The sequence below is a fragment of the Podarcis filfolensis genome (assembly GCF_964270895.1).
Source record: "Podarcis filfolensis genome assembly, chromosome: 8".
NCBI classification, from domain to species: Eukaryota; Metazoa; Chordata; class Lepidosauria; order Squamata; family Lacertidae; genus Podarcis; species Podarcis filfolensis.
In genome coordinates, this window is record NC_139611.1 from 58,131,143 (window position 1) to 58,145,024 (window position 13,882).

Below are 13,882 nucleotides of genomic sequence, written 5' to 3' on the forward strand. Positions count from 1 at the left end.
GAGGGGGGAACCACAAATTCATTGCAGGCCAGAAAGGGACAGATTAACAGTATTTGGGGGCTGCTCAATACACTGAAATTAACCAAGCTGCTATAGCAGATCCTTCAAATACGTACAACAGCGCATCTAGACATCTTCCCACTAGGCAGACTGCTGATCTTCCTTCCAAGACTAAGCCAAGTCTTGGGGGTTAGGGTTCCTCCCCTTCAGAAAATGAACTTTGTACTATTCCCACAGGGATACTGGCACATTAAGACACCCAGGATGCAAGCCTAGGCACTCTTACCCCCACTTTGCAAACTACTTCTGGAGTGGGTGAGGCCAACACCCAGCACTGGTATATGCAACTTGCAGATCCATACTTTGGAAAATGTAAAGAATGAACGTATGTAGGTAAAGGGTGTATTCCACACCCACCACCGACTGAGGAATCCCAATAAGGGATTTGGGAGCTTAGCAAGTAAAAATTCTAGTTTTGTGTCAACAGCAATTTGACAGCACTCCTGAATAGACAGCCAGCATTCCTCAGATAATAAGAACCCAAGTCTAATCCATAAAGGGGTCACCATTTATTCCTTTCAAATGTTACAATAAGACCCATACAACTTTTTTTTTTCATTTAGGAGTTAGAAAATTGCAGATCAGAAGTTGGGTCATTAAAAAATTATTTACAAAGACAATGAAACAAAAAACTGAAGTCACAGCATACAGCCAGCACTCTCCCTCACCCCCTGCCCCCCCACCCAAGTGCCCCCCCTAAATAAACCCCAAAGAAGTTCTCCCTCTGAAGTCAAATTAAACACAGTGGACTTACAAGCTTTATAGTTTAAAGCCAAGAGCAAGACATTATAAAAAACTAACCAGATTAGCTTTTAAACTGTTGGTTTCTATAAAAAGCACAAAATACTTTTAAATGAAGTCAGAACCAGGAATGTAAACCAAGAAGAGATAAAAGAGAATATCCGTTTTGAAGAACGGTCAGTTGCTGGTTTATTGGACTCCTTTTCTTTTTGAAAAAGCTGCTTTGAGGATTAGTAGAAACAGAAGATCAGAGAGAGACCAGAACCCGGTGTTAATATCTGGAGTCTCATTAAACTGAGCAAATTTCCAGTTGCATCCAGGAACAGTATTTCCTCCATAAGAGTTTCAGAAGGATCTTAAGAACGCCTACTCCTGAGTGGTAGCGGTGGCTGTGCTGGGCACCAAGGATCCAAGTTGGTTTTTTGCTTAACTGTGTTGGATGAAGAGTGAGAAAAGGGGGGGGGGACACTGGAGTGAAAGCTTGTCAGTTCTACGCCGAGAGACTTGTGTTTGTGGCATTGTGTGTGGTGTGTGTGTGTTGTGTGAACAAGGCAGCAGTTCCAAAGGGGTTACTGGGGATGAGAAGGATGGCACAAATAAGTCTCTTTTTTTCTTTTTTTTTAAGTTAGGTGGACATCGTTAAGCTGCCTCTACTCTTCCTTCTGCTCAGCAGGTGCAGGACTGGGCTCCGCCTCTGCTGGTTTTGAGGTCTCTCCTGGCTTCATGTCCTCCTGGCTCTCGCTGGGTGGCGGCTGCTGCTGCTGCTTCTCCTCCTCCTCCTCCTCTGGTCCTTCACTTGCCACTTCTCTCTTGCTCTCCGCTTCCTGCTGGCCCTCAGGGGCAGCCGCCGTAGCAGCCGGCTCAACTGGGGCGGCCGGCTTCTCTTCGGGGCTCTCCTCTTTGGTGGCGGCCTCCTGCTCCGACTCCCCTGCAGCACACGCCAGGTTCTCCTCCCCCTTGGCCTCCGCCTTGCCTTGCTCCTCGCTGGGGGAGGACACGGCTGAAGCGTCTCCGGCTTCCTTCTTGGTCTTCCGGAAGGAGATGCCGCTCAGCTTGAAGGACTTCTTAAAAGAGAACTTCTTCTTCTTCTTGGGGGTCTCTTTGGGAGCTGCGGCCGAATCCGTGGCCCCGTCTGCTGGCTTGGCTTCGGCCCCTTCGGTGACGGGGGCCGGCTCAATGGCATCACCGCTGCCCGCTTCTAGCTTGGCTTCCTCCTTGACCGGCTCCGCGGATCCGTTGCCGTTGAGTGGAGTGGCTTCTCCATCAGCTTTGGGAGACACGTCCCCGTTGATCTTCACGTGGCCGTTCTCCTGATGGGAGAAGAGAGAACTCGCTGTTTTTACAGGTCTCAAGCCAGGTTTCAAAAGGCATTTTATTCAAGGAAGCTAAACCACTAAACTTCAATGAGAATTGCAGGAAAACCAACCAACCACCACCGCAGTACTGCCAGGCAAGGCAATCCTAAGGTGACACAGCCCCCCTCCCACTTTTTGGCTTTTCTTGCACATGTTTCAGGGACACACCCAAGTTGCAGGTAACCAGAGTGCCCCTGATGCAGAGAATGTAGGACAGAGCCTTGTAGGACAGAGTAAGCCCTATTAGGTCACCCATTACAGGAGACCCCCAAAATACTAGTCGCTGAAGGAGAGCAGGAGAGGGGGATTGTGCTGCTTGTGGGCTTCCTACAAGCCACAGTGGTTGCTGTCAAGGTGGGACCCTTGCCTGATCCAGGAGGGGCTCTTCTATTCTTACCGGCAAGAATAAAAATGCTTTGGATCTGTCTGCTAAAAGCCTAGTGGTCTCTGCTGTTGGCATGCCCAAAAGCAGCCTTCTATAAACTGAATTCCGTTCCTCTGCAGCCCCCCTCCAGCAATTTCTCCATAAACACGGGGTAGGGTACATTTCAAGGTGTCCCCCCCCCATGCTCTCTACGATTTGTTAGGATCCAGCCGCCTATTTGAATGGCAGTGCAGAGAAGCAGGAGGGGGGGCACAGAATAGAAAGAACCCCATTCTACGCTACCACAAGGTGGCGCCCGCGCTCCAACAGCTTCTCGGGGCGCCCCGTGCGCGGTTGCAGAGGAGGGTGGGGGGAAGAGACGAGCGCCCGCGGGAAGCTCGCCTCGACGCAGGCAGCCAAACGCGCTCAGGGCGGCGGACGGACTACGAATCGGGAATTCCCACCCCATTCGGGAAATTGGCCCGTTGCAGTTTTGCTTTCCAGGCATGTTGTTATAAAAAGCCCCTTGGATATCTCCCTCTGACGGTGTTTGGGGAGAGACCGAGGGGCGCGTCGGCGAAGCCCATTTCGGGGCTCGCCCGCGCCCCACGATTGCACAGAGCAGTTCCTACCCCCTCGTAGAAAAAGGCTCCTCTGTGCACGTTCTACTCCAAAATCTGGGTCCCACTCGAGTCCAAAGGTGGGGCGGCGACGCCTTTTTCCAGATTTCAGCTTTGCACTAAGAGCGCGCGAGCACGTCTATGTGCACCCTAGTCCGGCCTTTATTTTGCAAAATGCAAAAAAGGCTAGCAACCGCTTTGCTTTGCAAAATGCATACAGATTCACCGCTTTTTTTTTACACCCCCCCCAAATATGGCACGTGCTAAGCACCATATATTAAGCAAGCGATCTTCTCTGCTCTGCACCCCACCCCTGCTACAAAATGAAGCTCCTCATCGGCGAGGGGTTTTCTGCCCCTCGATCCGAGTTATGCGGCGCGGCACAGCGCAGCCCCCTCCCCTCCCCCTGCCGCGGGTCGAGCCAGCCGGGTCCTTCCTTTGTTTCCTCTGCAAACAGCCCAGCCGCAGCCGAGCGAGCGAAGGAGGGAGGAGGGGAGGGTCTCCGCTCCTTTCGCCGAGGAGGGAGCGCCGAACAAAGGCGGACCACGGCGCCACTGTCTCCAACGGATTGGGGGGGGGGAGAAAGCGCAAAGAGGGGCGCTGCTACGCGGATCAGAACAGAGCTATATATATATATATTTAAATCTCCTTTTAAGCGAGGCGGTCGCAACTGAGCCCATTCAACGAGCGTGGCGGTTCAACGAGTTAAAGGCTGCTCGGAAATTCAAAACGCGCGTCCGGGGAAAGCGCACGGCAGCCAGCGCGAAAATAGAAGCGTCCACGAGAACGTGGCGCGGGCGGCCGTTCCTTCGAAGCCCAAAATCCGGATCGGTGCGATTGGGGAATGGGGGCGCAGGGAAGAGATCGAGGGTGACTATCTCTTCCCCTCTCCCCCGAGTTTCAGCCTAGACAATGGCATGGCGCGCGGGGGGGGGGATCTCTAAGGAGGCTGTTGGCCCCGTCCAGGGCGCGTAAGCTGAGGATCCAGCGCAGGGGCGAGGAAGGAGACCCACCTGGCCGTTGGCCTTGGAGGGCGAGGCGTCCGCGGCGGCGGCATCCTGGGCCATCACGTCCCCCTTGGCGGCTTTCGAGCTGTGGCTCCCCATGGCTGCTGCGGAGCGAGGCGAGTCACACCCGAAGACGGCTCCGAAGTAACAATAATCCCAGGACGGAAGGGCGGGCGCTGGGCAGGAGCCCCGGGCGCGCCTTTGGCCAAGGCTCCCCCCGAGAGGAAAGAGCGCCCCCGGGAGGAGGAGGAGGAGGAGGAGGAGCTGGGATCGGGTCCGACGGCTGCGGCGCACCCCCCTCGCTGTGCCCACTCCGGCTGTGCGCGACGAGCCACCACCTCCACCGCCCGCCTCGTCGAAGCTGCGCTGCTTGAACTGCCGAGGCTGCGCCAAAGCGGCGGCTAATAAGAGCGCCCGGGCGGGGGGAGGCGGGGCCGGGCCTTTAAACCCCCGCCCAATGGGAGGCAGAGCCAGGCCTGGGGAGGGGTCTCTCCCGCCGGTGGGGAAGCGCTGGCGAGCGGCAGGGAGTGGCACGGCTGGGCAAGGGGGGACCCTGGCCTGGGGGAGCGTAAGCCAAAGGGGATCGCCGCCAGGGGAGGTGGGGACGGCCGTCTGGCACGTGGAGGGCGGTGGTCGGGGTGGGGCAGGCGGGGAGTTTTTACTGGCCAGCCTCTGGATGTTGGATGGATGTCTTGGTAACCTTGGGAGTCGTGGCGAATAAGAGTGCGCCTGAGCGAGTGCAGAGCGCACCTCGCTCCTCACAGCAGGTGGACAAGAAGTGCTCTCCAGGTGTTTCTGAACTGCAGCTAGGGCTGGTGGGAATGATTGCAGCCTGAAACGTCTGGATGCTTCTGGATCGCCTGAGCTGGAGGAGTCAGTTCCAAAGGGCTGCACTGGATCACTGCTGCTGCTCTGTCCCTTGGGTTTTGGCTCCGTCTAAAATGAAGCCAAAAGCCCATTGAGTACAGCATTGTATCCCCACAGCGGCTGCAGGACAAGAGTGCAGGAGCAGCACTTCCCACTTGTGATGTCCAGCAACTGGGGTATTCAGAGGCCAGTAAAGTTGGCCATCCAACCTCTGCTAAAAAGCCTCCAAGGAAGAAGAGTCCACCTCCCTCTGGAGAATCCCTCTGGAGCAGAAGGAAACGAGCTTGGTCCACCTTCCACATGACAGCCCGATAGATATTTGAAGATGGCTCTCATATCGCCTCTCACTCTTCTCTTTTCCAGGATTAACATACTCATTTCCCTCATCTGTTCCTCATAAAGCTTGGTTTCCAAGACGCTTTATGTTCTTGGTCACCCTTTGCACACGTTCTAGTTTGTCAATATCCTCCTTAAATTGTGGTGCCCAGAACTGTGGGAGATATTTATATTATTATTTATTTATACATACCCCACCTTTCTCCCTGACAGGACTCAAGGTGCTTACAGATAAAAACAAGAATTGCTAAAAACATAGAAAAATCAAATAATGAAAAAACAACAAAACACTGATAGAATTAAAAACTATATACATATGCAAAATAGGTTTAAACCATACAAATAGTTGAAAACAGCATGGCACCAGCCCTTTAACTAAAGCAGTCAATTCCCCAAAACCTGTTGGAACAACAAAGTTTTCACCTGCTGGCAGAAGGACAACAAGGAGGGAGGTGGCCTATTTTTTCTAGGAAGGGAGTTCCAAAGTCCGGCAGCAGAAACTGAGAAGGCCCTCTCCCGTGTCCCTACCAAGAGAAGGGCCTCCCCTGAAGATCTCAAAACCTGGACAGGTTTGGATGAGGGAGTGTAGTCTTTCCGATAGCTTGGACCTAAACTGTGTAGGGCTTTATAAGCCATAACCAGCACTTTGAATTGTGCCCAGAAACAGACCCGTAGCCAGTGGAGCTGCTCTATTAAGAGAGTCCTATACTTCCCATAACTAGCCCCAGGCAACAATATGGCTGCAGCTAATTGAGTTGAAGTTTCTGAGTTCATTTCGAAGGCAGCCTTGTGTAGCGCGTGCTACAGTAATCCAAGCAGGATGTAGCTAAGGCATGTCTCACTGTGGCCAAATCAGACATCTCAAGGAACGGGGGCAGCTGGGGCACTAGCTTTAATTGTGCAAATGCACTGCTGGCCACCACAGGGACCCGGGCATCCATGCTCAGGGCTGAGTCCAGGAACATCCCCAAACTGCAAGGCTGTGTTTTCAGAGGAAGCGGTACCGCATCCAGCGCAAGCTGAATCCCTGTTCCCTCTGTCTTGTCTGCGTTAAGTTTCAATCTGTTCAGCCTCATCCAGTCCATTCCTGAGGATAGACACCGGTTTAGAACCGAGATGGCTTCCTTGAATTTTCACAGAAAGGAAAAATAGAACTGAGTGTCATCAGTGTACTGGTGGCATCCAACCCTGAAACTCCAGACAGCCTCTCCCAGTGGTTTCATGTAAACGTTAAACAGCATGGGGGACAGAACCAAACCCTGAGGGACCCCACGGGCCAATGGCTAAGGCATTGAACAGGAGCCCCCCAGCATCACCACCTGGGTTCAGCGCTCCAGGAAGGAACAGAGCCACTGTAGAACAATGGTTCTAAGTCCCATCTCAGCAAGGTGACCACAGCAGAACCAATAGGGACACCCCCCCCGTCCAGTTCTCAGCGTAAGTCATTCACCGAGGCGACCCAAGTCGTCTCTGGGTTCATCATAGGAGCCAACTCCTAGGGGCCGAGGGGTCTTCAGCCCCCCAATAAAATTTTTGAAGGGGCAGGGGGGCCTCAAGTTGAAGGGCTTTCCCATTCAAATGGTGTGCATGCACTGTGTCATGCGATTGATTATGCAGGGCAGCGCTTAACCTCAATATTTTATTCAAGTTAGCACCCCTGGGGCTCATCTTGTCCCACTGCTTTCCCCTGGTTGTGGGGGGCAGGGAGAGAACCACTCTTTAGCACTCACATGGCAATTCAGGTTTTCGATTTACATCTGGAAGAACTCGTGGGTTTTCCCTGGGAAAGGAGCGGGGTAAGGGGAGAACCGCTCAGACCCCTGTTTTCTAGGCACGGGACATGCAGAAGTGTGGATGATCCCTCAGTCCCATAGCCAGGCCTGAAACCTAATTGAAATGGGTCGAGATAATCAGTCTCCTCTGGAAACCCCGGGGCTGAGATGTTTCATGCAGTTTTGGGCTTAAGTGAGTCCCATGGTGAGTGGTCATTGCAGCACAGTAAGACAGGCCATCTTCAGGGGCCCATTTCATCAGGTGTCCCTGGCTTCCCACACTCTGAAGTTCAATGGGAGGGGGGATGTCTGTGAAAAGCTCTTCCCCATCAAGTGTTACCTGGCAGCAGCCTAAATGTGCCTTTCATCTTTACATTTATACCCTGCCTTTCTTTCCAGGATCTCAGGGCAGCGGACATTGCTTTCCTCTATTTTATCTTTGCAACCACCCTGTGAAAGAGACAATTGCACAATGGACTCCCTCAGAAGGTGACAAACTCTCCTTTAAGCAGGATTTTAAGCAGAGATTGGATGGCCATCTGTCATGGATGCTTTAGTTGAGATTCCTGTATTGCAGGGGGTTGGACTAGATGACCCTTGGGTCCCTTCCAACTCTACAATTCTAAGATGAAAATGAAAGAGCTGGGTGTCACCTGAAAACATGGAAGATGGTGCCACATGCTAAAGTTGCACGAGGTGACCTTTTCCAACTCTGCAATTCTGTGATTCTATGATTCTATATCAATTTATGGATGTAAGAACATCTATTCCAGTATCCTGTTCTCACAGTAGCCACCCAGATGCCCCACATGTGGAGCCCAGAAGCAGGTCCTGAGTCTAACAGTCCCCTCCCCTCCTGTGGTATGTTAATGGTGCCGAGAGTTGTTAGGAGACCCCTATTCCTCTCCCAGAGCTACATTCATTATTCACAGAGAGCTATGAGGACTCTAGCTCTGTGCTACAATTCTCAGTACCCTTAACAAGCTACCCTTCCCAGAATTCTTTGAGGGGAGCCATGTTTGATTAAAGTGAATCATAGAATCATAGAATCATAGAATAGAATCATAGAATCATAGAGTTGGAAGAGACCACAAGGGCCATCGAGTCTAACCCCCTGCCAAGCAGGAAACACCATCAGAGCACTCCTGACATATGGTTGTCAAGCCTCTGCTTAAAGACCTCCAAAGAAGGAGACTCCACCACACTCCTTGGCAGCAAATTCCACTGTCGAACAGCTCTTACTGTCAGGAAGTTCTTCCTAATGTTTAGGTGGAATCTTCTTTCTTGTAGTTTGGATCCATTGCTCCGTGTCCGCTTCTCTGGAGCAGCAGAAAACAACCTTTCTCCCTCCTCTATGTGACATCCTTTTATATATTTGAACATGGCTATCATATCACCCCTTAACCTCCTCTTCTCCAGGCTAAACATGCCCAGCTCCCTTAGCCGTTCCTCATAAGGCATTGTTTCCAGGCCTTTGACCATTTTGGTTGCCCTCCTCTGGACACGTTCCAGTTTGTCAGTGTCCTTCTTGAACTGTGGTGCCCAGAACTGGACACAGTACTCCAGGTGAGGTCTGACCAGAGCAGAATACAGTGGCACTATTACTTCCCTTGATCTAGATGCTATACTCCTATTGATGCAGCCCAGAATTGCATTGGCTTTTTTAGCTGCCGCGTCACACTGTTGGCTCATGTCAAGTTTGTGGTCAACCAAGACTCCTAGATCCTTTTCACATGTACACAGGTGTCACCGGGGACACAGGTGTCACCCATCTTGTATTTGTGCCTCTCAATTTTTTTGCCCAAGTGCAATACTTTACATTTCTCCCTGTTAAAATTCATCTTGTTTGTTTTGGCCCAGTTCTCTAATCTGTCAAGGTCGTTTTGAAGTGTGATCCTGTCCTCTGGGGTGTTAGCCACCCCTCCCAGTTTGGTGTCATCTGCAAATTTGATCAGGATGCCCTTGAGTCCATCATCCAAGTCGTTGATAAAGATGTTGAATAAGACCGGGCCCAAGACAGAACCCTGTGGCACCTCACTAGTCACTCTTCTCCAGGATGAAGAGGAACCATTGATGAGCACCCTTTGGGTTCGGTCAGTCAGCCAGTTACAAATCCACTGAGTGGTAGCATAGTCAAGACCGCATTTTACCAGCTTCTTTACAAGAATATCATGGGGCACCTTGTCAAATGCCTTGCTGAAATCAAGGTAGGCTACATCCACTGCGTTCCCTTCATCTACCAGGCTTGTAATTCTGTCAAAAAACGAGATCAGGTTCGTCTGACATGACTTGTTTTTCAGAAATCCATGCTGACTATTGGTGATCACAGCATTCCTTTCTAGGTGCTCACAGACTGTTTGCTTAATGATCTGCTCCAGAATCTTCCCTGGTATTGATGTCAGACTGACTGGGCGGTAATTATTTGGGTCCTCTCTTTCCCCCTTTTTGAAAATAGGGACAACATTTGCCCTCCTCCAGTCTGCCGGGACTTCGCCTGTTCTCCAGGAATTCTCAAAGATGACTGCCAGTGGTTCTGAAATCACATCTGCCAGTTCTTTTAATACTCTTGGATGCAGTTCATCTGGCCCTGGAGACTTGAATACATCTAGACTAGCCAAGTATTCTTGTACTATCTCCTTAGTTATTCTGGGCTGTGTTTCCTCTGCTGAATCATTTGCTCCAAATTCTTCAGGTCGGGCATTGTTTTCTTTATCGGAGAAGACTGAGGCAAAGAAGGCATTGAGGAGTTCAGCCCTTTCTGTGTCCCCTGTTTGCATTTCACCATCTTCTCCTCTGAGTGATCCCACTGTTTCTTTGTTCTTCCTTTTGCTACGAACATACCCATAAAAGCCTTTTTTGTTGCTTTTAACCTCTCTAGCAAGCCTGAGTTCATTCTGTGCTTTAGCTTTTTTGACTTTGTGTCTACACGTGCTGGCTATTTGTTTGAATTCCTCTTTGGTGGTTTCCCCCCTTTTCCATTTTTTGTACACATCCTTTTTAAATCTTAACTCAGTTAAAAGTTCTTTAGATAGCCACCCTGGCTTCTTTAGGCACCTTCCATGTTTCTGTCTCATTGGTATTGCCTGAAGTTGTGCTTTTACTATCTCCCTCTTAACAAACTCTCAGCCATCATGAACTCCCTTTCCTTTTAGTATTACTGTCCATGGGATCTCACCCAGCACTTCCCTTCCTTTCTCCTAACACTAGAACTCATGGACCTCCAAGGAAGATTTGGGGCAGATAAAAGAACTGACTTATTCATGCAGCACATGGTACCTAGTGGTACCATAGTCCTTAAATGTATGGTGTGAACATAGCCATAGTGTGAGACATCGAGATAATTCCTCTTTTTTTTTTACCCTGGAATGTGTGAGAAGCATAGACCCTCACAAAAGTTTTAGGCTTGGCACATATCTGCACTTGGAGAAGATGGAGAACGTGACCTAATGCATGGTTCGGCTGATTAATTCACTAGTGGAAATTGATTAAAGGCCAAGGACTACCTGATACATTGCAACATCCCTGCCTCTTCCCTTTGGTGAGTGAGAATGACAACATTCTCTCCCCTCCTGATAGAGCTCTGCAGGCATCTCTTAGGTCCTCAGTGCCATGTGTGAATCTTCTCAGGGATCAAGGGAAGCCCCTGAAACCGCGGTCAATAGCTGTTGTGCTTGATTCAGCCACATGACCATGTTTTGTGTTTCTTTCTGAAGCAGAACTATCTCTCTTGATTTAATTAAGAACCTAAGAAGGTTCTTCAGGCCAGTGACCCATCTAGTTCAGCATCCTGTTCCCAGTGGCCAACCAAATGCCTGTGGAGAACCAGCAAGCAAGACCTGAACACAAGAGCACTCTCCCCTCTTGTGGTTTCCAGCAAACAAGCAGCACATGGCTAGCAGTTCCTGATAGCCTCATCCTCCATGAATCTGTCCATTTCCCTTTTAAAGCCATCTAAGTTGGCGGCCATCGCTGCCTCCTGCAGGAGTGAGTTCCATAGTTTAACCATGTGCTGCATGAATAAGTCAGTTCTTTTATCTGCCCCAAATCTTCCTTGGAGGTCCATGAGTTCTAGTGTTAGGAGAAAGGAAGGGAACCTCTTCCATACCCACTTTCTCCAGCTCCGTACAGGAGAGGGGCAAGGCTGCAGCATCGCTGCCACCACCGCCTCTCCTCCACCCCTGGGTCAGACCTGGCTCAGGAACAGAGCTGCAGCTAGGTGTGAGGAAGCTTGCGCTCCAGATCCAGGCACTAATGAGGGAGCTGGGGGGGGGGGCAACCTGGTCACACCCCCTCTCAAAAATGTGCCCGGGGCCACAGCCCCCCCACTCCCTCCCCCCAACACTACATCCCTGCTGCAGCCAGATCTTCAGGAATTCCTGTTCTTTGTCTTGCCTCTCCAAACTCTTGAAGAACCAGGAGTCCCATTTTGTTCTCTGGAGGGAAACCCTTTTGAACCATCTCTCTCTATCCCCATGCACTGCACTTTGTTTGAATTTGATATAAATTATTGTGGTAGCTGACAGACCTCCCACATGTAACCCTGAGTTATCATGTGCGTATTCCATCTTCACGGCCACTTCATGGCCTGGAGAGCTAATGGAAGAACCAGATATTGCCCTTTGCTATCAATTTTTCCATGCTCCCCACCTCCTTCAAAGGCCTTGTGGAAAAGGCTGGCGTGGCCTGGCGTGTTTTTTACCCGGTGGAAATTTGTTCTGGATTCTTGCATGCGGAGATCGTTCAGGACACACAATCCAGACAGCCTTCTCCATCTAAAGAGCTTAGAGAAATTGAAATGGATGGGCAATGCAATCAAAAGCCGGGAATCCCACTCCGCTGCCAACCTTTGTTAATTGATTGAGTTGGCTATTAACATTTTTAAAAAAAACACCTCCCAATGCAATTGATTTATCCATTGAGCTCAAACTGTTCCCAAGTGTCTGGGCTCTTAACTGAGTTAAGGCAAGGAGAGGAATGGCGCTGCACGAAATGCTGACACTCAGGATAAAGGAGGGAAAAGTGAGGAGAGTGCGGTGCCTTCCATTTAGATTTAAAAATAGCAACGGAATTAGCTAATTAGATCTCTCCAGGGAGCAAATTCCAACAGGGAGAAAGCCAAGCTGAAGCTGCAGGAGACCAAAGCCACAAATGTGCAGGGGGAGAGACTGCAGCAAACCGGGTGGGGCTGGGGGAGTGGGGGGTGGGAGCACCAGCTACTCCTCCCAACCAATCACTCCATCTTTTGTATTCCTCTTACACCCTGCAGCCCCCTCATATTTGCAAAATTTTGATTGCAAGTTCTTTGGAGAAGGGGCATCTCCCTAGCCATTTACATTGTATTGCAAAGTGACACATGTCAACACTGTGTGCTAGCCAGTGTTAGTCCTCCTCAGAATTGTTGTTGTTGTTTAGTCGTGTCCGACTCTTCGTGACCCCATGGACCAGAGCACGCCAGGCACTCCTGTCTTCCACTGCCTCCTGCAGTTTGGTCAAACTCATGCTGGTAGCTTCGAGAACACTGTCCAACCATCTCATCCTCTGTCGTCCCCTTCTCCTTGTGCCCTCCATCTTTCCCAACATCAGGGTCATTTCCAGGGAGTCTTCTCTTCTCATGAGGTGGCCAAAGTATTGGCGTCTCAGCTTCAGGATCTGTCCTTCCAGTGAGCACTCAGCGCTGATTTCCTTAAGAATGGAGAGGTTTGATCTTCTTGCAGTCCATGGGACTCTCAAGAGTCTCCTCCAGCACCATAATTCAAAAGCATCAATTCTTTGGCGATCAGCCTTCTTTATGGTCCAGCTCTCACTTCCATACATCACTACTGGGAAAACCATAGCTTTAACTATACGGACCTTTGTTGGCAAGGTGATGTCTCTGCTTTTTAAGATGCTGTCTAGGTTTGTCATTGCTTTTCTCCAAAGAAGCAGGTGTAGACCTGTGGAAATCAGTGGACTTCAGTAACATGAGCTGATTGATTCCAGTGAGAGTTGTCAGGAGACCCATTTTTACTCCTCAGAGCTACAATTCTCAGAGTGTTTTAACAGTCAAGCCCCTTTCCCTGGGAAATCTGAGAATTGTAGCTCTGAGAGCAGAGTAGGGGTCTCCTAAGCTCCCGGCCCCCTTAATAAACTACAGCTCCCATAATTCTTTGGGGGAAGCCATGACTCTTTGAAGTGGTATCATGCTGCTTTTTTGCAATCTGTATTCTTTTTTTTTTATTAAAGATTTTCTTGATTTACAAAAGTGTGTGCAATGTCTCTCGTATCATGCTGTTTTAAATGTATGGTGTCAGTATAGGGTTGCCATATTTGACTTGTCAATTGACTTGTCTAAGAGCTGCCTTTGGGAAATTCCCCCCAGACTTCAATGGCACCTTTGAAATCTTGTTAATGTCCAGGAATTGTGGTCTGACGCTGGCCATTGATCCATCTAGCTCAGTAGATACTACACTGACTGGCAGAAGCTCTTCAGGGGTCCCCTCAGGATGTATTTCAAGAGAATTTGGCAGTGCTGCAAGTTGTGCGATTTCGACACTGGCGGCAGGCACACCCCTCCCCACCGCCACCCGCCTACATCCCTCCTAGAAATTAGCCCAGGGCTACTAAGAATGGCTGTGGCATTGAAGGAAACAGCTGCTGAAATGTAAAGTTTGCATGCCTCAGGTTGCTCTAACGCAAGAGACCATTAGCGAGGGTGAAATGTTGTATGTACTTTTGTAACCCAATAAAATCTTTAATAAAAACATTTTAAAAAACAAAACAA

At 50.0% G+C, this 13,882-nt stretch overlaps 1 protein-coding gene across 1 annotated transcript; it reads right to left on the minus strand.

The window, feature by feature from the left end:
• Positions 1–547: 547 nt before the first annotated feature.
• Positions 548–4,558, minus strand: MARCKSL1 (MARCKS like 1). The gene is made up of 2 exons (XM_083625335.1): positions 4,154–4,558; positions 548–2,111 (listed from the first exon to the last, which is right to left on the minus strand). Exons 1-2 carry the CDS (start codon positions 4,244–4,246, stop codon positions 1,452–1,454), a joined length of 753 nt encoding a protein of 250 aa, XP_083481461.1. The 5' UTR covers positions 4,247–4,558; the 3' UTR covers positions 548–1,451.
• Positions 4,559–13,882: the final 9,324 nt, after the last annotated feature.

Coding starts and splice junctions, on each gene's coding strand:
- MARCKSL1 (XM_083625335.1), bottom strand. CDS start 4,246: ATGGGGAGCCACAGCTCGAAAGCCGCCAAGGGGGACGTGATGGCCCAG. Junction 2,112..4,153: donor CCTCCAAGGCCAACGGCCAG/GTGGGTCTCCTT, acceptor TTCTCCCATCAG/GAGAACGGCCACGTGAAGAT.